Here is a 26789-nt window from a genome sequence, read left to right as displayed (position 1 = left end):
CTAGTGCAACAGCGGCTTACCCTGAAGTGACATCAGGACTTTGACTGTGATACCTGAGAAAAATACAGAATTGCACGTCATAATACTTCATAATGAATGTATACTCATTTCAAAGCGCTATGCCCATTCTAAGTTATCGCCACATTTTCAGTTTAGTCTGGTTTGCAGCTTGTATGCAGAGTGCCGGTCTGATCCAGTGTTTTCAGGTCATCACCAAGCTTTCAGATTTTATTAGTTGGTCTTTTGGACCCTGCTGTGCTATATGTCTGCCAGCTCTTGGTAATTCCTCTTTTGCTCATGCTCTTGCAAACGCTCACACACACAGACAAACACCATGCCAGCGCTGCCTGGGGAGCAACCTGGAGCCCGTGGTGAGCCGTCTCGGCAGATTGTCTGCCATACTTTCAGGCTAACTTCTCACACGTTAATGTGTTGGATAAAGCTTCCATCCTGGACTTCTAGCTGCAAGCAGCATGCCAAAAAGTACTAAACAACACTGACTGTGGATTCATGACAAGTCAGAGTAGTAGTAGTAATGGTAGCAATGACATTAAGAAGAAAAACAATGAACACTTTTAAGGTGCAGCTTGAATAAGAAGCAGAGCTCGCAGCAGTAATGAGGTGCAGAGGGACTCTCTTGGTCTCGCTGTCCATTCAAGAACGAATTCAAGAAATTCTGATAATCTCCTGGCCAGACTTAACTCCCCCAGGTTGGCTGTGGCCTTAATGAGAAATGCTGCGAATGATCTAATGTCCCTCCTCGTTCATATTTGTGACAGTGGAACAACTGAGTGTTTCTTTACTGGCTGTGGAAGCCAGAAGGAGCTGAAGCAACACAGGGTGCAGACCTGACTGTTGTTAGTTACAGGTCATAAGGTGGAAACTGTGGTCATATGGTGTTTGTTTCTGGGATGTTGTTAATTACCACTTGCATTAAGAAAACACCGAAATGCAGTCAACACCATGGTAGTGTATTTCTGTTCTTCTTTCTTTAGAAGCAACATTAACTTCTTCTTTGGGGGTTTTTACCAGAAACTGATTCCAAACCCACACAGAAAATAAAAAGTACCAAAATGCTTCATAGACGAGAGAAACTCTTTGGAACTCAACATCTCAGTGTGATTGCAGACAATAATACAAATTAAAAGGCTACTGTTATATCATTATTCTAAAATGATTTCAAATAGTAAGTACAATAAAGGCAGTACATATACATGCTTCATTTTGGATGTAACTTTCAAGTGAAGTTCAAGTTTCTGCCCTTATGGGAAAAAAAACTGTAAGGAATTGAGTTAGTAAGCCTTTTTCTACAAATAAAAATGATTAATGTCAGTTGGTGTCCATATGGATAAATTTTAAAAATATAAAGTGAAAACCAGTGATTACTTAGTTATGTAAATTAGATAAACAGAAACAGTTTTTACTTGAAAAACAGATCGTGAGTTTTGCTTGGACGGTTGAGATTGGTCTCCACAGAGAGTACAAATTTGTTTTTGTAGGCCAGTTTGTTTTTCAGAATGCCATCAAACGCTTTATGTGCTTGCAAGATGTGTGTTTTTAATGACATGTTGACGTGCATGTGAAGCTAAAATATGTCCATTGAGGTCATGTGGTGCTGTGATTTGACATTACAATGATTAATTGATTTCCTGGCTTTTATTAAATCTGACGCACTGACATGAAGGTTTTTTCTTTTGGTTTTGTTTTTTTTTTTTTTCATTTTACTGGCAGTGTTCATAGACAGGTACAGTTTGTGCGTCTGTCCTTGAGTGTAATGTGTTATTCTTTTCTTTTCCTGTCAGCCTAAGATTCTGCGTCCAGCGCTGCTTCCCGGAGAGGAGTTCGTGTCAGAGGGGTTGCGAGTGCTTCTGGACCCCGACGGCAGGGAGGAGGCCACTGGGGGCCTCCTGGGGGGCCCACACATCCTGCCAGCAGAGGGAGCCCTTTTCCTCACCACATACCGCATTGTTTTCAAAGGCATCCCCCATGATCCTCTGGGTAAATAAACCACAGTTTTTTTTCAGTGTTGTCATAGTAAATTTGATTTTTTTATTCAATAAATGACATGTTATTGTGAATTAAGTTAACAATAACAATCTAAGAGTGCCTTCTCAAAGCAGCTGACTTTACCCTGGTAGACCATACTCTTCATCACTGTAATGATCTTTCTAAACCATTTAAGTTATTAGCTGGTGTGGCAACCTGGTGGTCAAGGGATTAACATACAACATAAACTGAAACATCTCCGGTCAGCATCCATCTAGGGATCTTTGTTGTATGTCACTCCCCATTCTGTTCTCTACTGTTAACTATCTAACGCAAGCATAAAATGGTGAAAACGTAATACAAAAATAAGTTAATAGCAGGTGGTCCAGTGTGTTTTGTCAGTCACCTGATGTTTGATGTATCTTCTCAGTAATCTGATGCTGATCTTTGTCCCTGCATGTGTCCAGTGGGGGAGCAGGCAGTGATCAGAGCTTTCCCAGTGTCCACGCTGACCAAAGAGAAAAAGATCAGCATCCAGAACCAGCTGCAGCAGAACATGCAGGAAGGCCTGCAGCTCCGCTCTGCATCATTCCAGGTAAACACTAAAGCAGCATGATGCAGTGTGTTTTAGCTCTTCTGAGACTTTAGATCAAATACAAAACAACCTCTATTGTAACCAACTCATAGCAGTAATGATGTAGCATGAAGCATCATGTGTGATTCTGGCATCAACACTTGACATTACAATGAGTGTGGCACAGATTTTAGAAACCCTGCTGTCTGGTTTCATAATATGTTCTTGTTTCTAAGAATCAAAGAGAAAAGCAATTGTCAGCCAAGCATGTGTTTTTAGTCTTTAGATGTACTGCTGTAAAAGTTTTTATGGTTCATTCCTATCTTTTTACTAACACAGATGATGAAAGTCGCCATTTTGTGGCAGAATAGGTCACTTGGCCTAGGTAGACATCTCTTTAGTTTTGTTGTGCTTCCTTACTGGAATGTGTGTGTGCATTGGAAACCTTACGTCAGCTGTTTTACCAATCTATCTTTTAGATGTAGAAGCTGCAGAACTGTTCGGGGGTAAAACAGGAGCAGTGACAAACAGACATCTCTGACCCATTGAGATTCTTCCTGCTTTTCAAGATGTTGTATCTGACTAGTTGCTTGTGTCCTTAAATAATCCGTTTCACTTCTATCTCTTACAGTTGATAAAGGTGGCTTTTGATGAGGAGGTGAGCTCAGAGATGGTGGAGATCTTCAGAAAACACCTCCAGAGGATCCGCTACCCCCAGTCCATCTTCACCTCCTTTGCTTTTGCAGCTGGACAAACGGCACCTCAACTCATCCTTCCAAAGCAAAAAGAAAGGAACACTGGCTTCAGGTTTGTGGTTATTGCAGTTTGCTTCTCCAAATCCTTCTTTTTTTATTCTGAAACTGTACACAGTAACTTATGCTGCTATCTGCTTTGCATTCCTCACAGAACACTGTCCAAAACTATTGTCAAGGGAGCAAAGAGGGCCGGAAAGATCACCATGGGCCGTGGCAGCCAGACCACACTGAAGAAGAACGACAGAGGCAGCAGAATGACCTGGCACGAAGATGATGACATTTCAAGTGAGATTAATGAGGCAGAAAGGGAACAAAGGATAAAGTAAAAGATTTAAAAACACATAAACTGACCTTCCGCGGGCAGCTCTCGACTAGCCACCGGGGATCGCTGTTTACGTGATCCCTTTTAAAAAGATTTGAGTTAAAAAATATAATAACTACAACAGTAATTGTTTTTGCATAGTAAATGCAATCCTAAATAATCCTTTATTTCAGGTTTTTCAGATTTTAGGGATATGAACGTTTCTCTTTTTCAGAGTTCAACGGGTTAAAAACTTAATTGACCTTGGTATATGTGTGTGTGTTTGTGTGTGTTTCAGTATCAGACGATGGGGAGCCGCCGCCCAGCAGCACCTTGCGAGCCTCAGAGAAGTCCACCATGGAGCAGCTGGTGGAGCAGTCCTGTTTCCGTGACTACCAGCGTCTGGGCCTGGGCACCATCACTGCCAGCTCATCTCGCTCCAAGTCAGGCGAGCAGTTCAGGATCACAGCCGTGAACAGACTCTACTCCCTCTGCCGCAGGTACACTCCTCACAGTCTGGATACTTTCAGTGTTGTCCAGAAACCTGCTGATCCGTGCTGATTCCTCTAATCGCAGCACAGCAGCACTGAGGATATTTGTTTTCAGGATTTGTATCCCTGCCGGAAGCTTTGTAAGCCCCAGTATCTCAAAAAGCCAGTAGGGAGTCCTCCCTGACCTGGCAGACAGAAATTTGACTTTTCATGGAGACAAGTCGATTCAAATTCATCCTGTTGTACAAAAACACACATGCTGTGACGAATACAGTCGTTATCCCACTCAGATCTTTGCTGTAACAGACCATTTATTCAGCCGCAGCCCTTTTTATTTTGCTACAAGTGTGTGAAGAGTTTGCTTTGCAGTGTTTTTTTAATGGTTTTTTCTCAATACTTTTGTGTTTGATGATTTATGTTGTCTCTCCCTTAGTTACCCAGGGCTGTTGGTGGTTCCTCAGTCAGTACAGGACAGCAGTTTACACAAAGTGGCCCGCTGCTACAGGCACAACCGTCTGCCCGTCGTGTGTTGGAAACATCCTCGCACGAAAGCAGTGCTGCTCCGCTCAGGAGGCTTCCACGGCAAGAGTGTGGTGGGACTGTTCAAGTCGCAGAATCCCTCCTCAACAGGTGTGCATTCACAGCAGCTTGGAGTTTTAGTTTGACAGCTGCACAGTCGTTCTATATTTCTGGAATACCTAGCTAACGTTATCTAGCTTATTTTGTTTGTAGCTTTGAAGTTTATCTCAACCACTTGTGCAGCTTTTCCTTTGAAATGTGGCGTGCAATTTAAACTGATTTTTAAATGACGGTCATGTTAATTAAATGTTGTGATCTGCCTTTAGCTCCTGCCTCGTCCTCAGATTCATCCAGTAGTCTTGAACAAGAGAAGTACCTGCAAGCCATCCTCAACTCCATCCCCATCTACTTCAAAATGAACGGAAACAACACCCTGTCCAACCGCTCCCTCATAGGCCTCTCACCAGGTATGCTGCAACATTGATCATAATGTCCAGATTTTATTTTTATTTATTTGGTGATGCTTATTTGGTGAGTCTTTAGAGCTCAGATAATGCAGTAAGCAACAAGAAAGTTTGGCTTATCAAAACAGGTAAAGTACACATTTTATTGAAGGACTCATAATGGGTGAGTGTCCAGCTAAACCATACCATTGAACCAGCATTCACAGTAGCAGCTGAAACTGGAGCACCTGAATGAAATGCTGCCATCTATGTTATCTCCTGTATTTTACAAGTCAAAGTGTCAGGCATGAGAAAGGTCTTTTAAAACAAGACAGAGCAGAAGGCTTTGTTACCCTCACATGAGCCTCTCAAGTATGTACACATACTTTGACCCCTAACTCATGTGACCATGTGCTGTTTTCACGTCATATAGAAGTTACCATATTTACTAGTTTGTATCATGTAAATTTCAACGACAATGACATATTTAATGCGAATTTGGTTAAGTAGGAAAAGCCCCCTTCAAATTATGTTGGACAAAAGATAAACTATGTTCCTAACTGTTCCTAAAATAATAAAACTGCCAAACACCATCAGCATTTTAGTTTCTAAATCCTCTCATACTCAACGTTGAGCTCAAATTTTATGGTAGCATTGATTGCTTGGACACAGTTACCTTAAACGATGGATTTAAGGATGTAGACACAAACAGTATTTACTTTTATGTGAAAAGTTGTAAAATATAATAACTCTCATATCAGATAACAGCATTTCCCTGACCATAACTTAATATAATTATTTTTTGGACTTAGAGAAGGAAAAGGAATAAAAAGCCAAGCAGCAGCATCAATGAATAAAAGACGAGAAAGAAAGAATATATAAAGCAAATAAACAAACTTACAAGCGTTTTAACATTAATGCCAAGAATTTTAAGGAGAGAGGACGTTCGGTCAGCAGCATGCGTGACTGAGTAGCGTGCCATCTTCTCCAAACTTATTATAATTACTTAACTGTTTGATTGGAGAAGCATGTAGGGAGGCAATAAGCAGTGGCTGACTGTGGGCATTGAGTTCCCTCACACCAAAGCTACGTCACCTTGCTGCCTGTGCTCCCAACTGACCTGAATTTGCTGTGTGATGGTCTTGGGCTCCGCCGTGGGAAAAACCTCAGTTTGTTTGTAAGGACAAGAGGCCACGTAGAGTTCATTTCTTCTGATAAAGAGAAAAACTGCAGATTTGCATTATGCAGAATTATTTTTGTTCGGACCAGCTCTGTTTTTTCTCTCATCCCTCTTCCCTTCTCTGTTTGCTCTGGTCAGCGGTTATTTTTCACCTACTTATCTTTGTGTGTGTTTGTGTATAAGTGTGTGTGTGTGTGAGAAATGGACTGTGTGGGAGAAATACTTTATCTGATATTTGGAAGGAAATTTCTACAATAAAAGGTTATGTAAGAATCACAAGACAACCTGGGGGTCACTGCCAAGCTCATCCATCTCCTCCGACTTCACCCCCTCCTGCCTGTATCCTGAGCACACTGGAAAACATACACATGCACTGGACTCAAGCTGTGTCCAGGATGCTCGCATACATACACACACATGCAGATGGGTCATATTTCTTGTGTTTAAAGTGCTCAAATGAGATTAAGGGCTCTTGGATTTCAATTCTGCAGTTTTCAATAAGTCAAAATGGAGCCAAAAGGCCGAACTTATCATTGTGATCGGTTTTGTTTCCACTTCTAGATGTAGGGAGTGCACGTCGTCTGGTTTCGTTCATGATTTGGCGCAAAACTGTATGAAAAAACACCTTCCTGAACCTGTTTCCTAATCTGACCCTCGTTGTAACTTCCTGTGTGTTATGTGAATGTTTTGTCTTCAGGCAGTGACAGGAGGACATCCAGGATACCAAAGATGACTCCTGTCCATTTAGACATCCCATTCTCAAACAGCTTTACCAGAGGAGGTGAGTGTTTTCCTCTTGTTTTCTCCTCATGTGTCTTCCTGCTGCAGGATGAAATATGAAACACCAGACCTGTGAGTGTTTTAGCATCATCGAGTCACTGAAGGAAAATCAAAATACACATTTGATCACACATTGGATAATAACACCTGGTTTTCCAGATTCTCTGCCCCTCTCTCCTTTGTCCACCAGGGTCACATATTCTTATCTTATCATATCTTATCATAAAACAAATTGGCCAACATTTTAGAAATACGAGCAAAAGTGTCATCACAGCCTGATAAGGCACTAAAATAACACACTTTTCGATAAGAACTCCTGAAGGCAAAAGTGTGCAACTATCCGGGGCAAGAATGTCTTTCATTCAGAGGATATTGCATGATATTACTGTGAATGTTGCATGTATTTCTGAGAATGTGTGAGCCATAGCCTTTAGGTGGGGGGTTGTCCAAGGTGATGCCTGCGGGCTAAAGCTGGTCTGCCACAAGGTTCACTTTGGCCAATTTCCAGTTTTGGCCAGTTTCTAGTGAAAAAAATATTTAAAAAAGATAATATTGTTTTATTTTTTGTGAGGTCAAATGCTCTTTACATGTTAAGCATCACTATTTTTTTTTTTTTTAAGTGACCCTTCAGTCAGTCAGTGAAGTTATTCTTGATCATTTAGGATTAACTTGGGATGCATCCTAACAATCCAATACAATCAATCAATCTTTATTTGTACAGCGCCAATTCACAACAAAAGTCATCTCATGACACTTTCCAAATTGAGCAGGTCTAAACCATACTCCTTGAGACCCAACATCCCCCCCATGAGCAAGCACTTGACGACAGTGGCGAGAAAATAATAAAAAAGTTTGGGCATCTCTGTTTTAGGCCAACAATACTCAATGTTCAAAGTATGTTTTAAATGTTAATGGTGGTATTAATTTGTTAATATATATCCAAAAATAACATTTAATCTACACTAAATCAAAAGCTGAAGATGCAGACTTCAGATTATTTTTTGATGTTATAATACCATGAATGTGATGCCTGAATGTGAGCAAACATAAACCTAATATTTGTGATATTACAATATTGATATCATGGAGATACAATATTTGTTGTAAGTACTGAAGTAATAGCCACTAAATACAACAAAATACAGCAGTGGGACAGATAAAAGTCATAAACTGTAAACGTAATTTGAGCTTTTGTACCCAAAGTGAATGTTTGAATTTGTTATATGTAATGTTAAATGTGTACATGTGTGTACTGCACATTTTGTTATACATCTATTAATTATCTAAAGTTGAAGGGTTTTTTTTATCTCAGTAACTTGCTTCCATGTGAACCTTTCCCTTGTGACCTGCTGTGTTCTGCAATGATCTTTACTGTAAATGTAAAATCACAGATAAAAAAGTTTTGCCTGTTAAGACGACACGTCATCATGACTGTGTTGACTGGAATGTGAACTCAGTACCATCAGTACTGAGTGTCTTGTCTCATCCAGTTGTTGTGTTTGGTGTTGGTGCATGTCAGCAGTGTAAGTCACTGTGTCAGATGAAGGTGAAAGGTAAAAGCATTTCTTAAACTGACTCAGCATCTTTCTAGCTAACTGAAAAGGAAGACACATCACTTATGATTATTTAGAATACATGGAGAGTTTGTTCCCATTTTTTATCCACACAGTCCAGTCAGAATGAGTGGGGGATTATCACTGAAACATCCTTCACCCCCTTGGAAGCAGGAGTTACATTTTGAGCCAGATTTACTCGGAAAGTGGCGCAAATGATGTGTTATTTATCCTAGATTACTAAGGTCAGAAAATATGTGATATTGTTGATTTTGATTCCAAAACATTTATTTTAGCCAGTGACAGCAGTCCCACTCCATCTGAAAAATATTGTTTATTCATTTTGAATCATATTAATAACTCAGTTGGAGACATTAAACAAACTTTGTTAGAAATGAAAAGATGAAGTGACATAAGATGCTTCAAATACCCCAACAGAGAGAGAGTAATCTATTGCAACATCAGCTGTACTGACGCTGTCTCTGCCTGCTGCTGAGGTAAAAGAAGTCATAAAAAATCTACTCAGAAGAGTGCAGACATTAACTATTTGAGTTAGTTCGGTAATACAGTGGACCTCTCTAGGTAGCTAGTTCAGTGTTGCTCTCTCTTCTGTAAAAGTAAGTTAAAACACCTTTGAATTTTTCTCATCACAACCCTACTTGACCCCCGTAAATCCTTTGGAATACACTGTCAGCCTCTGTTAACATGTCTCCGCCTAAAGAGAGAACAAATGACAAACTGTGGCCTCAGTCTGGTGCACCTGTTTGATACAGACGTCACATTTTTCCAGAGCTGTATTTGTCACATCTGTGCCTGATAAACTGGCACTAAACACTTTGTAAATCTGGCTCTGTCTTCACACCATCAATCATAACAATGGACAAACATTCATGCATGCTGTGACAATCATTCTCTTTGATCATTTAAAAAATAAATTTTTCATTCTGTCACTTCATGTGAACCAGTCCAATCTTTGACCCTCAGCTGTGAGGGCCCGTCTCCACATAACGTTTCTTCCCAGCAGAAAAGCGCTGACAGTTGGCTTGAGGTGCTTGTGGGGTAAGAGAAAAAAACGCTGCAAGCTTACAATGTGTAGGGTGATAAAAGCACAACATTCACCAGCTGATCTGCTCCAACAAATGGGCTTTTATGTTTCTTTTATGAGTCCAGCCTGATCTAAAATGTAATTGGTTGCCTGAAAAAGAGTGATTGTGACGACCCCTTTCTGAAAAGTTGTTAGATTTTCAACACAAGGCGCTCGGAGAAGCCGCACAAAAAAGACGAGGAGTTCTGTAAAAGGACACTGGGTGCAACGTTTTTTTCAGCCGCATATGCCCTCGAGTCAGAAACGTTATGTGGACATGGACCCTAACTCTGCATTTGCATGACTGATCTTCTGTGGTCAGAAATGGTTAGCAGGGTAGGAGGTGGTGATGTCCGTATAATGTTGACTTTTTTTTTTCATGCCCCTCTCCCTGCCCTCATCTTCTCTCTCTACCTCCTGTACAAACCAGTTCTTGAGTACAGAGATAAACTATTCACTCACTCAAACCAAAAACCTGCCAGTAAGGAGAGAGTCAACCATCAAGGTATAGTCAAACTGTCTCTTTCACCCCAAGCGCTCCATTTCTAACGCATCCTCCAAAGCTTCATCCTTCTTCCCCTCGCTGTAACCTGCTTACTAACCAGGTCACGTACGCCAGTGCACTGCGCTTCAAACCCCTTACAAAGACCTTGTGAGACATAGTACTAATCATCGCTGACTTTGTGGCTGCTCTGCTGGGAGCTGTGGTTTTTCACAAACCAAAGTGGCGACTCTAATGTGGCCTCATCCATTGTTAATGTGTTGGCTCAGCAGAGCTGATTGTGGTCCGGTAAGAGCCGGGTCCAGACTGAAGAGGAAAGGAAGCTGTTTGTCATGGCAGACGAGTCATGAATCACACAAAAATGAGGCCCCTCTGGTCCTGTAGAGTAATGCACACTGCTTGAGTATTCTGTAAATGTGACTCAAAGGGAAAGGATTCAGTTAATATGAAATAAAAATCATATAATATTGTGTGTGATGACTGTATATCTCATATCAGGTCTGAACAGGACTTGCAAGCATCAGATGTAAACAGTTATTGATTGTATCTTTGAAAAACGTCAACAGCAGCTTTCAAACTTTCAGTATAAACTTAAAGGATATGTTCACCCAAATATGAAAAGCAGTCATTATCTACTCACCGCCATGCTGATGGAAAGTCAGGTGAAGTTTCTTAGTCCACAAAACATTTCTGGATCTTCACAGAAACACAGTGTTGCAGCTTTTTCCTAAACAACTGAAGAAGATGGGGACTTGTTTAAAAAGTAAATAAACAACCGGGGGGGAAAAACATAAAACGGCTCCATACAGCTCGTCTCATGTCATCCAAGCCTCCAGACGCCCCAAGATCCCAAATTGATTTGAAAAGATGTTATTTACACCCTTTTTGTAAAGCTGAAATATTCACTCGGGGTGTAAATGAGGGCTGTAAAGAGCCAGTTTATTTTCCTGCTGTTGTTTTTTACTTTTTAAAACAATCCCCCATCCACTTCAGTTGTTTATAAAAATACTGCACATCTGTTTTGCTGTGAAGCTCCAGAAATGTTTTGTGGACTACGACATGGCAAGACAATGACTGAATTTTTATTTTTGGATGAACTTGTGCTTTAAGTTGTGACCCGCAAGGATTCTTAGACATCTGAATGTAATGTTATTTGGACAAAGGCTCTTGTATAACTTCAGAAGCTGACATTAGTAGCATTTTGACAGCCATGCAAATGCAACTGAAAATGATTACTGTGAAAAATCATGTCCTTCCTGATAGTGATTCATGCTGTTTGGAAGGTATTGCATGTTGGTTTTCAGGGAAATGGCTTCTAGACTTGTTGACTTGCTTAGAAAATTCCGACAACTTCTGCTTCTAATATCTCCACACATCTGATCCGCCGAGGCCACTGCTTTGTTGGTGGACTGAAAGAATGAAGGTTTTTACATAATCTCTGTTGTACTGCTGTGCATGTAAACCCTGTTCGCATGTCGTGTCTTTTTCATCATTCAGTCTTAGTTTGTTTGACAGCATGTGTACATCAGTGGCGTTTCGAACTGGCCAGCTCCTGCGTGTGTGACTTTTGTTTGTGTCTGTGTGTTTGCAGGCATGTGGGCTAGCCTGCGCTCCAGCAGCAGACTCGGCCATCACCCAGCGACAGTAGACGTGGGCTCCAGACTGGCAGGGAAGGATCTGGCGCCCCCTGCAGGTAGCAACAGTCTGCAGGCTCAGCTCCTGAAACAGCAAGCTGCCTTCTACGTCTTTGGAGAAAAGTCCCATTTAAGGGTGAGAAAGAAATGAAAGCTCCCCTCTGGCAGCTGAGAGGACATTTTGTTACCGTATGAATTATTGGAGCATGTTGTTTGAAATGTACACTCAGTGGCCACTTTATCAGGTATACCTGTACAAATAATCCATCACAACTGCCATAAAGTCTGCTTTTCTGATGCCTTTAGTATTGAGTTTTTGTTGACACTGTCATAGCAATGTTAGTTAAATTAGTTTTAGCACCAAGGTCATACTTGGTGAAATATATCTGCATTATATTCAGAGGTGTTTTCTAATATTCCGTCCTACCATGTGCTTTAAATGGAAAGGACAAAAAAAAAAAATGAAACACATCTGGATATAAAGTATTTCAGTACAACACCACCTTGATCTTTGACCTCATTTAATTGACACATTTCAGACAACTTCTCCAAAAGTTGAACATTGTAAACTTTGTAAAAGTAGGATTAATGGCACAGATTTTCGATTGAACTACAAAAGATCGTACATTTGTACATAATAGTTGCCAATGCCGAGTGTATATTCAACTTTCAAGTGCACATTCTGATGTACAGAAATGAAGTTGTGTTTGTTATAGATAAAGGGATGTAACCAGCAATTTTTTCTCATTTATTTTTTATAATGTTAAACCTTGGCAGAGGTATGCACTCTGAGTGCCATTCTAGTTTTTATATCGTTTTCAATAAAAACACAATGCAAAAAATTACATTTTTTTTGTCACTGAAACACTTTTGTCTGATTGAAGTGGTGTCGAGCAGAGTGACAGTTCTTACATCTGTACAACTCAGACTTGTCTAGCACAACGAACACTAAGTTGCACTGAAGATCTTTTATCTGCCAAAGCAGCATCAGAGATCTCAGCAGTGCTCCCTCAACTGATTAGTTATGTAAGTGATTAATGAAAGACAGGCTTGAAAATAAGCGGTTATACAAGTCTTAGTCATTTACTAATGAGGTGTTGGTAAACAATGCCATGGCACAGCTTCTCACACTGCTCTTTCTTTTGACAGGGCCTCAGAGTGGACTCCTCTCTGAACTGTGAACTGGTGCCGGTGGACTTTGCAGACACGCGGCAGGTAAAAGCCTCTTTTAAAAAGCTGCTGAGAGCCTGCGCTCCCAGTGCCACCTCGTCCGACTCGGAGGACTCCTTCCTCAAAGCCATGGAGGACTCTGAATGGCTGCTGCAGGTACACAAACACACAAACAACCCTGTTTTTTTTTTTACAAATATCTCAGAGTCAGACTCTAAAGACTGTGTGAGAACGACCCAGCAGTCAGCTCTTACTGCTCATCCTGTGTATCAGATTCACATAATGAATAAATCCACTCTGAAGCCATTTTCCCAAGGGAACCAGATTCACATCGATGGGACAGCAGCAGAGCTCTTATCATGCTGGTTATCTGATTGACCCCCTGCAGCCTTTGTCCTTACATTGAACATATCGTAGACTGTCCAACAGTATTCTCTGTGGGAAACCCTTCACAGCCAACAAGCAGTGCTCAGAAAGTAATTTACCAGTAACCCAAACATGGTAATGTACTTACAGGGAGGAATAATTGTGTGTGTGTGCCTATGTGTGTACATGTGTTCACATGCACATATGTTGATCTCCCACAGCTTCACAAGATTCTGCAGCTGGCACTGATTCTGGTGGAGCTTCTGGACAGCGGCTCATCTGTTCTCCTCAGTCTGGAGGACGGCTGGGACATTACAACACAAGTGAGAAAAATGCATAAATGCATATGTAAATAAATGGCAGATTACAAATGTGAAGATGAGGTTGAATAGAGGTTAAACATGGGTCTTTAAAGAGGTCATATTATGCTTTTTGGGTTTTTCCTTTCCTTTATTATGTTACAGAGCATTTTTTGTACATGTAAAAGGTCTGCAAAGTGAAAAAGCCTCTCCCACAGAAACACTGCTTCTGCACTACCTGAGATGCCTGGTTCGGAGTCGAGCCTTTACTTCCGTAACCTACGTGTGTCACTATGTAACAGCCGTTATATAAATATATATTTTTTATATATATTTATTATAAAATATTTACACTCCAGTCAGTCAGCAGACATACAGTTGCTACTGCTGTAGAGGCGTTATTTTAGATCACACTACCTTGCTCAGCATGACCCACCCTACTCTGCCTCTGATTGGCTACAACCTGCCCGTTAAGTAATGCACATGTGCAACTCTCACCAAAGATTGAACAGAGGCAAGATGTTTCACTCCGTAGCTAAAACAGTGTGAAAAGGGATGCTGCAGCAATGCACCATATGAGAAAAATAATGTGTTTCTTTTTTAAATTAAAATATGTAAACCTATCCTACTAGGACCCCCAAATAAACGTATGAACCTGAAAATTAGCACAGGATGACCTCTTTAAGTTTCCATTAGCCTGTTTTTCTGCAATATTTAGGTAGGTGTTTAAAAACGCCTGAAGGGTAATACAGGAAATTAAAACAAAGAAAAAATCTAACAAAATACTTCAGGTTTTACACTTGGCAGAAGTGGAAAATCTTAATAAAGACAAAAGACAACTTGGTGCTGTAAATGACGGAGAATGGAGGAGACGCATAATTCCCATCATGCCGCCTCTGCACCTGAAAGCCCATAAACAAAGGAACAAGAAAGAGGAAGTTAAGTGTTTGAAACCACAACTTTCCTGGTACGAGTCCAGCTGGGGGTCTTTGTTACATTTCACACCACAGGGAATAAAAACAACCACATTAATTCATTAAAACAAAGTACCAACCCGTGGGAAGCAGCATGACGGGTTCCATGATGTATCAGAGTTCCTGGCACTCAATTAGTTTTGTGATTCTGTCTCATCTTCTTGAATATATGTAATGGAGGATGCACTGATTCACCTCGCATTTTTCTAAACTTAACAAGTCAGCTTGAGCCCTGTGCCACATTTTAATGAAAGCATAACTTGCCCATTGGTGCAAGATCGAATTGTAAGAATCAGTTTTTGTCCATTAACCTTTATCAACGTTTTTTTATCATTATTTTTTATGTTAAAAATGAGCACACAAGAGCAACTCCACAATGAAACCAACACATTTAAAAAGCCCAACAAAGGTAAAAAGAAAAAAAAAAAATACATTATTAAAACCAAAAAGATGTAAATAGGATCCAGGTGCAACCTGAGTACATCAGATAAAGAGTGCTTTGTTTATAGACATCTGTTTAGTTTGACTGTTGGTGTCACTGTACTGAAACTGTTCAGAGAGCTGCCCCAGGGATGTAAACACATTTATGGTGAAAACCATGTGACAGAGGCCTCTGAATTCTTAAATAAATAGGAAATTATATTAAATATACTCAGATCAATAAGAGACAGACATCACATTGTTAGGATTTTATCTTTGTCTAATCCATAATCTTATTGGCCCAGTTATTTATCAATACTCTTACAGGTTCTTTTTCATCAGTTGGGTTTCTTTAATTATAATAAAAAAATGAATTCAAATTAAATTGACTCATACTTTAAACATAACTACATATTGTTTCCAGAGCAACACAGTAAAGTGCAAACATTCACTAACATCTCACTGGAAACGAATCTAAAATATCAGTAAAATAAATCATTGAGCCTGGATGATACTCGACTGTTGGGGTCTATACCAATATCAGGGAGTAAGTAATGTGATATATTGCTGATATACACACATCCTTTGCAATTATACCTCAAAGATACGTATTGTAAGCCGGTTAATTTACCGTTAAACAATAACCTTTATTGTCTAAAATGAAATTTCAAGATTTCTATCAAACTAAGATAAACAATTAGGCTACCTACAGACAGGTTTTCCTTTAGCTTGTTCATAAAAATGTAGCTATTTATCGCAGCCATAGATTACAGAAAAACGTGGCAGAGATCTCTCACCATAGTTCTCACCATTATCGAGGTGCTGTGAAGACACACTGATGGACTGCACCTACGTCAGGCCAACTGTTATATTGCATCGTCGGAGAAAGCTTCACTTTAACATACCGCAAAGACCACAGCCGGCGGCCAACAAGCTCATACATTCTGCATCTGCATGAAAGGAAATACCTCAGTATATATACCGTCGATATGGCATTGCAGCATTTTTAACACCACTCTCAGTAATATAGCCGCTTCTAATCGAAAATATGTCTGATAAAAGGTTGCGCTGGTGAAGAGGCAGAGGAGAAAAATAAGGGGGAAACGTGCTAAATGGGTAAAATCATAGATAAAACAGCGACAGGCTCAGGGGGCTTTCCCTTTCTTTTTCCGTTTCTCTTCTCATGCACTGATCCGCTTACCTGAACAGCCAATCAGAGTGATTTCTCTCAACGAGCCGCCACAGATTCTACATGCTGAATCGGCCAAAAAGCCTCCAACTCGAGCCACTGATGCTCACTGACAGCCCTGACCATGCTCAACAGGTGACCAGTGTCAAATATTGAGATTGAATGTAGAAATAACTAAATGTAGTAATTAAATGTGATTTTTAGATGTTGACAACAACATTTTAATGTATTTTCCACAGACACCCGAACTGCTGTTTTGAATGGTCCTGCCCTGCTCATCTTCTAATCCGTTCTGTCACTGGTGAACCGATCACGCAGAGCGAGATAATAAAAACGCCTTACGTCACTGATTTGTTCTGATTTCAGTCACGAAACTTCATGGTTTTGATTTTAAAGCATGTAAACAAAAGATCAGATTAGATCCTGATCAGTTGTCAGTATCCATTTGCAGTTGAATTCAGCGTTCCATCGCATGTTTGCTCTCTGAGCTCATATTTTCCACGTTGACCTGTTTTTTTTTGTTTTTTTTAGGCGCACATGTTTGTGTTGCAAGCGCGTGTCTTTCAAATGTGTTTACAGGATTTGTAAAACCCTGGGCTGCTGTTTAAAAGCACACTTTGTGGATCCCTTATGCCAGGCACGTGTTCAGCCCGGAGCATCTCTCTCCACGGGCCACCGGCTTCATCACGCCAGGTCGTGCTCAGCCCGTACAAGCAAATGGGCTCCATATGCTCCGGCTCTCCTGCCTCTGTCCACGGTCCATAGACACCCAGCAGACAGGATGCAGAACCATCCTGGCTGTCTTTCTAAACCCTGTTTTCTGTTTCTCATCCTCTGTCTCTGCCTCCACTCTCCTCTCTCATGCCGTGCTTCTTTCTTAAATCCACTCCCCTGTCTGTTGTTGTCTCACAATAATCTGTGGAGCTTATTCTAGTGCCGGGGTTGCAGGGGGCTTTCTCTACCACTCAGGGGTGGATGTTCTTTTAAACCCTGTGGGGAAGCCATGAACTGTTTTTCTCGCCCATTCCACACGCGTCAGGGCTCATTACTTGTGTTGGAGGAGACACGGGCAGGGAAGCAGGCCAAGCGATCTGCATGTGTAGACAAGTGGTTCTCAACTGGTGTTTTGCAGAGTGAGCTCAAGTGTGCCTGAAGACAATTTCTGCAATGTTATATAAATGTAATTGACAGCAGATGATCAGTGTAACGTTCTGCTGGAAGATGGGTCATCGTTGGATCGTTATGTTCAGCTTTTCAAGGGCTATAAAGCAATGTGTGCTGAATCATAATCATGCACGACAAACTGAAACGACTCTGCACAGTGGTGGTGACGTGTCCTCGTCCTTTAGTGGTAGATCGTAGATAAAATGTATTACATTTCTGCCAAAAATGTCTTTTTTAAATGGTTCAAACCCAGAGAAATCTGTAATTTTATTCAAGATAAGGGTGCGTTTCATTTTGTCGCCTGTCAATGGCAGCATACCCCCTTTAGCACCAAAATTAGTGTGTATATGCAGTTTTTTAAAACGTAGGTTAACCCGCTAAAAATATGCGCCTTTCCTGTTTCCAGAAGACGATTTTGCCTCGCGTTTTCTTGCTTGTTTGCTTGTTTGTTTTTATGTGTGTGTGTGATAAGATATTAATCTCGTTTTTAAAAAAAGTCTTTATAACATTCTGAATTTTATAACATCTTTTACTTCAGTCTTTCTTTCAAATTCAGCACAGACTGAACGATGTCCGAACGCTGCTGGAACAGAGATGGATTGAAGAGTATTAACAAGGCAGTACATTCATAGCATCGCGCCTGAAAATTAGCGCGTCCTCCAGAGGCATTGTGCTTCCACCGCAGCTGATCTGAGCTGGAGCCAATGAACACCCCTGACTACTGCGGTGTCAATTCACATTAAAGACAAAAGCCAGATGTTGGCAGGTTTTTTGTACGGTGCGAGGGGGTTACGAGAGTGAAGAAAGAAGTCGGCAAACCTGCTAGCCAGTCTGTTGTTTACTATTGTAAAGAACAACTCCCATGATCCCACGCTACTTCACAACGTTATCGAAATCCCTTTAGTGTTGTTGTTTTGACTGGGTGGCAAAAATGACCTGTTGTGCGTTTAAACTCATTATCAGAACTGCTTCCCAAAAATCAGTTTTCCAAGAATCTTCATATCAATGTTTTAATTGGGTTTTCAAATCTAGAAACGTGACAGTAGCACAAATACAACATCAGACAAGAAGTTGTCATTGGTCAGGTTAGTTGTTCACTGTCTTGTTTAATGTAAATGAAAACAAAAACATTTTTCTTTAATTCTCAAAATGTAGGTCACAACTTTTTCATCAATACATTTCCTGAACAATATCGAGCCAGTGCTCTTTTCCTGGAGGAACAGTATTTTTAATTGACTGAATTGAGCTGTGAGGAATCTCCTTCTTCTCTTCTCTCTGCAGGTGGTGTCTCTGGTGCAGCTGCTGAGCGATCCTTTCTACCGGACTCTGGAGGGTTTTCAGGTGCTGCTGGAGAAAGAGTGGCTGTCGTTCGGCCACAAGTTCAGCCAGCGGAGCAACCTGAGTCCCAGCAGCCAGGGCAGCGGCTTCACACCCATCTTCCTGCAGTTCCTGGACTGTGTGCACCAGGTGAGGTTTTACACTGTCACAGGTGCTCTGTGCAGTCGAGCAACTCTGCCCTCCCGCTACGTGACTTCCCTCCACTTTCCCTCCATGGCTAAACACTTCTCATGCCGTCTTCATGAAGTCATCACATTCCTCAAAAGCATACAGACGAGAGAGCGAAGAAGGCGTGAAATTCAGCTGTCATTATCTATACATTTGGTTTAGTTTTGCACTTCCCGACACTGGATGTGTAATTTCGACAGCGTATTGCACCAGAGAGTTTGCAGGGAGGCTGCTGCCCAGATGGTCTGTGAACCCAGTGCTCAGCGCTGAGCTGCCTGTGCTCGCGTGTTTCAGCATCTCTTCACATTGCAGTGCGTGTTTAGAGCCGCATGTGGAAAATTGCAGTTTTGGGGATTGAGAGTCTCTGGGAAGGGTTTGGGTCTGCTTCAGGATTTCACTGAGGGTGGGGGAGTCATGAATGAAACTTGTACAGCTGAGGTCCAGAGAGCTGTGTCCGCTCTGAAATGCTAACTGCAGAGAATTTTCGTGGGTTTTTTTGTGTCCCCTGGGGTCCCGCAGATCCACTCCCATACACTTACATCAACACATAGTTTCTGCATTTGTCTTTTGAAACTGTAGGCCTGGCAGCTAAGACGGTTTGGCGGGGGTCCTGGGGTCTGGAGAGCTATAAACAGGGGTGGTGGGGGGGTTCGGACTAGAGCTGAAAATAGAAGTGCCTCATCTCCAAAACAGCTGTTGTTTTTGCCAATAGACCCAGGTGGCCTCAAATATTCAACACTTCTCTGTCGTTGGATCCTCACACCACTGGACGGGAACAATGGAGCTGCAGTCCTGCTGGCTCAGTCGGGATTGTGTCTGGCGGTGATGATACCACTGACCTTTGCCCCCACAAGAACAGGAGAGGCTCTTTCCTGTTTCTGATCAGTCATTTGGTCATGAGGACACGATCCAGCTGTCAACCACACACACTCTGACCTTCTCTCTCTCTCCGACTGTCTTCATCCATCTTTTCATGTCTCTGCAGATTTTGGAGCAACATCCTCTGGAGTTTGAGTTTAATCAGTATTATCTGAAGTTCCTGGCCTATCATCACATCTCTAACCGCTTCAAGAACTTCCTGTTGGACTCAGACTATGAGCGCTTGGAGCATGGTCAGTGTCCTCCACTTTAATCCAGGGGGGATTGTTTTATATAATGACCTCTTTTTATACTGAGGAAATGCTGCACTACGTTTATATAACCAGGCACATTTTAGAACGATTACTGTGCCAAAATAAGCACTTAATCTAAGTTATCTCATTTCTTTTAAAATGTCAGTTTAAGTAACAAAAAGTAAAGAGTTCCCAAAATTGAATGCAGCTCATAAACGATGTTTCCTTCACTGAACCAACAGCAAAAAAAAAATACTCACCAAATATTTTCCTGTTTATGTTTGGGCTCATTATTGATAAGTGATGCTGGATTTGAACCCAGCTATCCAGCCAAACCTCCTCTTAAATCCTATAATATAGGAAAGCTTTTTGTTGAATTACAGCTTTTCTGTGCAGCTCAACAGCTTCTCCTCTTTGCTTCTTCCAGGCTTGTTGTTCGAGGATAAAGGTGATAAGCAGGCCCGCAGAGGCATCTGTATCTGGGATTGCATCAACAGGATGCACAGGAGGAGTCCCATCTTCTTCAACTACCTGTACAGCCCCTCAGAGAGCGATGTGAGTGTTTCGGTCCGACTGCTTACAGCTGATTCATGCAGCTCTCACACGGAGGAGCGGTCGTCTGGTTGAACTCGTTTTGACTGCTAATTTTTCTACTGTGCTGTTATTTATACTAAAAGATAAAAAATGAACTCTTAATGTACGAAACCAGTCTTTTGGCTGTGATTATGAACATGAACGTTGTTCATGTGTGGTATGAACAATCATTGTCAAGCCAGAACTTTACCTATAATGGCTACTTGTGTTTTTTACTTCAGGTATCACTGACAAATTCAGTGGTGGAAAATAAGTACATCTACAAAAGTACTGTACTTAAGTATAATGTTGAGGTTCTTTACTTTTGAAGTTGTATTTTTATGCTTTGACAAACTTGTACTACTATATTTCAGAGGTAAATATTGAAATTGAACATTCTACATAATAAATACTTTTTGCTCTGGTATTTTAACTATATTTAAATTAAACACTTGTATTTAAGCATCACTTTATATTATTTCTGCACCACGGTACTAAAGTTTAAACATCTTACGACTTCTTCCACCTCAACCCAAATTACCAGTCAGTGTCTGTCACAGCTGTTACCAGGGTATAGCTAACATTACTGTTACATATTGACGGAACAAAAATCAGCTCCTGATTAATCTTCAAGTATTGATCAAATATTGAGTGTTGGTGCGAACTACATGTCTGGGTTCATGTGACCCAGTGAGATAGAGTGTAGAAAGGCGTGTAGAAGGCACACAAAATCTTTGTTTTGCCGTTTGTCACACCAGGTTATTAATAATTTCTATTTTATTATCATTAATTAGCTACAGCAGATAAAATCTACCATGCGGCTGACTAAAGACTGAGATGTCTGGTGGTGTTTCAGAGAAATCAGTTGGCTGATCTGGCATAAGACAGAGGAGCTGTCGTACAATTACTGCTGTTTTGATTTCGTCTATTTTTCATTGTTCAGTAAAGAATCCAAAGGGCATTTTTTACTTCATGTATGATCAAGTTAGAGTTGAAGAATCAGGGGATCACGTTTAGTCTCTGGAGTTTTTTCCTTTATCGTGTGATTACAGTTATTTTATTTTCTGATCGTTTAGGAATGCCTCCGTGTTCTTCCAGTTTCCTGACAGTGAAGTTCCTTGCTATTGGTTTCAGAATTGTTTGCTCGATGTTGATGATCTCTGATGTTTCCTCTCACATCACAGCGATGTACAAATCAATGAGAGGATCCTGTTTCTGTATTTTGAGGACTCATTTGCCCTCAGCCACAATGCTGACCTTCTAGGGGCTCTCTGTAGAGCCTTGGGGTGGATTAAGCTTGTTGGAAATGCACCTGGCACACTTTAATTTCACATTATTGCACAATATTTAACCCTTTTTCACTGTAATTTACACAATAGACACCATCAGCTTACATCTGATCCTTATTAAAATGATTCTGTATTGTAGGCGGTCCTGAAGCCCTCTATCAGCATCCCCAGCCTGAACAAATGGGACTTCTTCATGGACGAGACTCTGTCCACGGGGCCGTGTTACGACTGGAGGACGATGGCTGTGAGGTCGGACAGCTCAGAGGAAGTGGACACCCTCTCCAACAGTAAAAGGAGGATCGTGTGGCCGTGTTACAGCAGCGTGAGCCGCGCCCAGCCTGATGCCATCACCAAGCTGCTCGCTGTAAGAAGTTTGTTACTTTGATTTGAAGTTTTATCCTGTTTGTTTTTGTGTCGTGTGTCACATTTGTCATCTTTGTCGGCTGCAGGACATCGAGAAGCTGGAGGGCGAGCTGCACCAGGCCCCTGAGAAATGGCAGACGACTCTGGATAGAGTCCGGATCAGCATTCAGGAAGACCTCGCGCAAGAAGGAAATGTGCGTCCCAAAGGAATAGTGATGACATGTCACGTACCTCATGTTGTAAAACTGTTCTATTGCATGTATTTTTCCCACTCAGACGATGGTATCTTGTGTGTTCGCAGCTCCGTAAACAGTCGGTGACACTCTCAGGCCTCATTCCCACGTCCGGCCTGCAGGCCTTCCAGCGTCGCTCCATGCTGCACCTGCCAGACGGCGGGCTGGGCGAAGACCGCAGCACCACCACGGCCAACGGGATCAACCGCCGCGCTGCAACACTTTACAACCAATTCACCCCCAAGAGCGAGGAGAACAGGTGGGTCGTGAACTTCCTGAGCGCCGGAACAAATATTCACATATGATTCTCTTAAAGCTGCTGCAGAGGGGCCGGTCCAGTTTTGGAAGATGAGTCAGCGCTGTGGTATGCTGTGTGTCATGTTTGTGAGGATTGTCTGTACTCTGTTAAACTCACACTGGGTGTGTAATTTTACAATTACTGCGAGGTTAAAGTACAGTCTCTTGGCTCCAATATCTGGATATTTTCCTCCGAGATGGACAAATAATGAATAAAATCGACTTTTATGCGAATCGTTTCTTATTTCCTCTTCATGGTTTGACAGACGAAAGTTTTAACAGATGAAATGGGTCAGAAACACTCAATGTTCAATAAAGTGTTGTGAAGCTTTCAACCATTAGTCCATTGTATCTGCTTGTCATGTTGTCCATAAATCATATTGTAAAACTCACTGTTTCTGCTAAATAGTCAGTAACACTAAATTTCTCTCCTTTATTGTCCTTAAATACAGTGATATTAGTGTTACTGATAACTCACATAATTTGCTCTGTTTTTGTCTTTGTGGACATAAAAAGTCAGAACTTGTCACGTCTGCGTTGAAGCTTCTTGACAAGTTGCTGACGGGTCGAGGCTGATCATTCAAACATGGTGCTTTAGATGTAAATGGGTTCCACAGCTTTTGAGAAAGCTGAAATATGAGAGCAGGGATCTACAAGAGACCCTTGAAGGAAGATATATATACCCAGTTTTGGCCTCTTTACATAACTGGAACACAATGTCCAAACATAGCGTACATGGTGTACATATGGTGAAACAGGCCTGTCGGACTTTGTGTTGTTCTTCTGCTTTCTTTGCAACAGATGCAGAGATAAGCTCCACCTGATTCTGATCAAGAATAAAAAGTAGAAAAATAATAGAGATGATGAGGAATATTGTTCATGTAACTCAAAAGGTGCAGAGACATAACATCCAGTGTGAATGCACCTTTATTTCCCAGGTCCTACGAGGGGATCCTGTACAAACGTGGAGCGCTGCTGAAAGGCTGGAAGCCTCGCTGGTTTGTCTTGGACATCACAAAACATCAGGTGAGCGAGTTTAAGACACACTGAAACCTTCACCTGAGTGACAGACAGGCTGCAGGTTTAACGTTCATGTCTTCACAGCTGAGGTACTACGACACCGGGGAGGACACAAACTGCAGAGGCCACATCGATCTGGCCGAGGTGGAGTCGGTGGTGATCGCCGCCCCGACTATAGGAGCTCCCAAACACATCAGTGAAAAGGCTTTCTTTGACGTGAGTACATCAGTCTGCTCTCACATGCTCATGTATGAGTGAAAGTACAGAATCAGTTTTGAGTAGTGAAACTGCTGCCACATTTTTTAATATTGTTAAGAGTTGTTTTGCTTTTAAAAAAAGCATCCTGAAAATGTATTTAGTGACTGATATCTCTTAACTTGCATGTGAAATGTGGTGTAATTCCTTTAAAACCGCAACATTACCACTTTGGGTTATGTTTTTATGTTTGGTCCTGTTTTACTGAGGTGTTTACTGCTGCTATGGGGCAGTGTAGTTTGTAGTCCTAAAACCGGGAAATCACTTAGCATTTTTGCACATTCAGTTCCCTCATCTCAAAGTCTGAGTTTTTTTAACTGGTTTTCGGTTAAATGCCTGAAATTATGTCTGTGGTTACCACAGGCTTAAGATATTTAAATGTTTTGTTCTACGACATAAAATACATCATTAAAAGCCCCACAATTTATTTCTAACGTGCTTACGTTTTCCCCCCAGGACAGTGACCTGTTGTTGTATTTTGTTGCACATTGAAGTGTGTGTCCGTCCTCCTCATTTAACCCTCGTTGTCTGATATCTTCTCCAGCTGAAGACCAGCAAGCGAGTCTACAACTTCTGCGCCTCAGACGCTCCCAGCGCTCAGCTGTGGATAGACAAGATCCAGAACTGCATCTCTGACGCCTGAGCTGCGAAACCTCAGAGACTGAGATGACAGCGTGGACGTTAGAGGTGGCGTCAGGTGGTTGAGAGCAGAGACGTGACATGAGCTCGACTCGGCTTTCAGATGTCTTAAATTCGTGGACCACAGTGAACAAAGTGCCTGGTGTCGGAGGATGAATCCTCTCCGCCTGTTACTTAGCGGCCGATCAGGCTGTCGTCACTCTGCTTCAGTCGAACACTCGTCTCTGCTGTCAGCTCCCTCCTCCGTGCCTCCAACAGGGAAGAAGCGAAGATAAGCTGATGTTCTAGGGGACTGCACTACCAAGGAAATGTTATCCTACTTAAGCTGTAAATAGATCAAAGCAATATCACTGGCCATTCAAACTGTGGGTTCAATTTTAGCCTAAAACTAGAAAATAGCCTATAAAAGAATTTCTATCAGATATTTTACTACGAGGAGAGGTTATTGCTGCTTAAAGAAACGTATGAACCGCCAAAAACTCAGAGATTTAATGCACAACACGAGAAAGCAATTTGTTTGCACTTCGCTCTAAAGTATGCACTCCTTATCAGATATAGATTTTCTAACAGATGCAGACGGCGAGGCTAAAGGCATTACTTTACAATGTACATACAACGTTTCCTCGACAGTTTAAATAAGAAGAATTTGCACAGTGAGTTCAAAAGATTTACCTGACATGTTTTTTCTATTTAAATAAGCGACGTTTTCTCTATTTTGTTGAATGTTTGTTGACTTCTGGATAACACGTTTGTCTCTTGTAATGTAAATTATTATTATTTTTTATTAAAAGTGTAACTGTGTCTGTGTGGTGGCTTCATGTGTTTCTGTAAATACCCGTGTGACATTTCATTTTATATACTGTATGTACTGAACATGAGTATACTTTTCTAACCTTCAGCCTAATGTGACCAACAAGTCATTTTTTTTAATGTGTCGTAACTGGTGCAAAAAAAAAAAAAACCTGAGTGGCCTGTTCCCTGTTTGTGATGAAGCATTGCTCTGGCAGGCTCTGTGTCTTTTAAGGGCTTTTAAAAAAGAAGTAAATGGATATATCGTGTAGGACGTTGTGGTTTTCAGAGATCCTCGTCTCGTCTGTTCTGTTTGTGCAACCCTATACAGTTTCATTAAAAAAGAAAACAAATGAAACTATTCAAAGATGTCGGAGGCGTTTTTTTTTTTTTTGTTACTGTATCTTTGTACCATGTTTTGTGGTGACACTAATTTTTTGGAAATAAACCAAACATACTTGAAATTATCTGTTTGTGTTTCCTGTGAATATCGAACGTTTTCCTCATTAATTGTGCTGCTGAAGTTGTCCGATTCTTTAGTAAAAGTAGAAATACCAGAATGTGAAAGTACGCCATTGATCCTATTGATAGTTTTATTATTTCACATTATTACTGATGCATTAGTGGATCATTTGCGAGCTAAGCTACTGCAATTTAGAAGTGTGTAATTATTGTTGCTCATTCCAGTTATTTATTTACAATCATTACCAACAGTAAGAGAACCTATAAGAAGACTCTTGAAACGTACTCGAGATCTCTTCATTTAATCACAATGCATAAATGTTTTGACATAGTTGTGTAGTTGTTCTACAGCAACAACAACTTCATGCCCTTTTGACCCAATTAATTTTCCTGCAGTCATGACATTTTAAAGGTGTGTAGCTGAGATCAAAATCTAGACCGAGTTTGAAAGTGGCTGTAGTTCAACCTATGAGTACTGAATACTCATGTAATTATTTAGGGTAATGACTTCTGTAAAGACCTGTAAAAAATGTTTCTACTGAATTAAAAAAAAAACTAAAAAAAACTTTCTCTCAGTTCCACACAGAACTTTTTTTTTCTTTTCCAGAACATTAAAAAATGGGTCGGAGCATGAACATGTTGATTTGCGACTTGTCTGGTGTGATCCCATCACAGGATGGTCTTTTCAAACACGGCTCAAGTTGATTTGCTGTTCAGTAGATTTTGTGGATATTTAATACATACAAAAGTCTAAAGTATCTAAATCTCAGATTTTCCTAACGAGGACCCCTGAACCCCGCTTCAAAATACTGCTCTGTAAATGACTGCCTCTTTGAGGCACCTGATTTGGAGGGTAGTCAGCTAACT

At 41.1% G+C, this 26789-nt stretch overlaps 1 protein-coding gene across 2 annotated transcripts in view; it reads left to right on the top strand.

Annotated features, from left to right (window-relative positions):
• Positions 1 to 25927, top strand: part of sbf2 (SET binding factor 2) — a 101689-nt gene extending 75762 nt beyond the window's left edge. The window contains exons 22-42 of one of the 2 annotated variants that reach the window (XM_073465123.1): positions 1803 to 1998; positions 2454 to 2581; positions 3192 to 3367; positions 3467 to 3600; positions 3915 to 4116; positions 4541 to 4737; positions 4953 to 5093; positions 6947 to 7030; positions 10097 to 10171; positions 11760 to 11938; positions 12952 to 13128; positions 13560 to 13661; positions 18666 to 18851; positions 19876 to 20002; positions 20430 to 20557; positions 22004 to 22228; positions 22314 to 22421; positions 22529 to 22719; positions 23696 to 23783; positions 23862 to 23993; positions 24577 to 25927. In XM_073465123.1, coding sequence (XP_073321224.1) covers positions 1803 to 1998; positions 2454 to 2581; positions 3192 to 3367; positions 3467 to 3600; positions 3915 to 4116; positions 4541 to 4737; positions 4953 to 5093; positions 6947 to 7030; positions 10097 to 10171; positions 11760 to 11938; positions 12952 to 13128; positions 13560 to 13661; positions 18666 to 18851; positions 19876 to 20002; positions 20430 to 20557; positions 22004 to 22228; positions 22314 to 22421; positions 22529 to 22719; positions 23696 to 23783; positions 23862 to 23993; positions 24577 to 24675 — 3075 coding nt within the window. In that variant the 3' untranslated portion in view covers positions 24676 to 25927. The remainder of the gene's footprint in view (positions 1 to 1802; positions 1999 to 2453; positions 2582 to 3191; positions 3368 to 3466; positions 3601 to 3914; positions 4117 to 4540; positions 4738 to 4952; positions 5094 to 6946; positions 7031 to 10096; positions 10172 to 11759; positions 11939 to 12951; positions 13129 to 13559; positions 13662 to 18665; positions 18852 to 19875; positions 20003 to 20429; positions 20558 to 22003; positions 22229 to 22313; positions 22422 to 22528; positions 22720 to 23695; positions 23784 to 23861; positions 23994 to 24576) is intronic. The other variant, XM_073465124.1, reaches the window with a different exon arrangement.
• The last annotated feature ends 862 nt before the right edge of the window (positions 25928 to 26789 follow it).

This window comes from Pagrus major, chromosome 4, assembly GCF_040436345.1.
Source record: "Pagrus major chromosome 4, Pma_NU_1.0".
NCBI lineage: Eukaryota > Metazoa > Chordata > Actinopteri > Spariformes > Sparidae > Pagrus > Pagrus major.
Note: the sequence above shows the minus strand (reverse complement) of the source record. Positions and strands in the feature narration are given on the sequence as shown.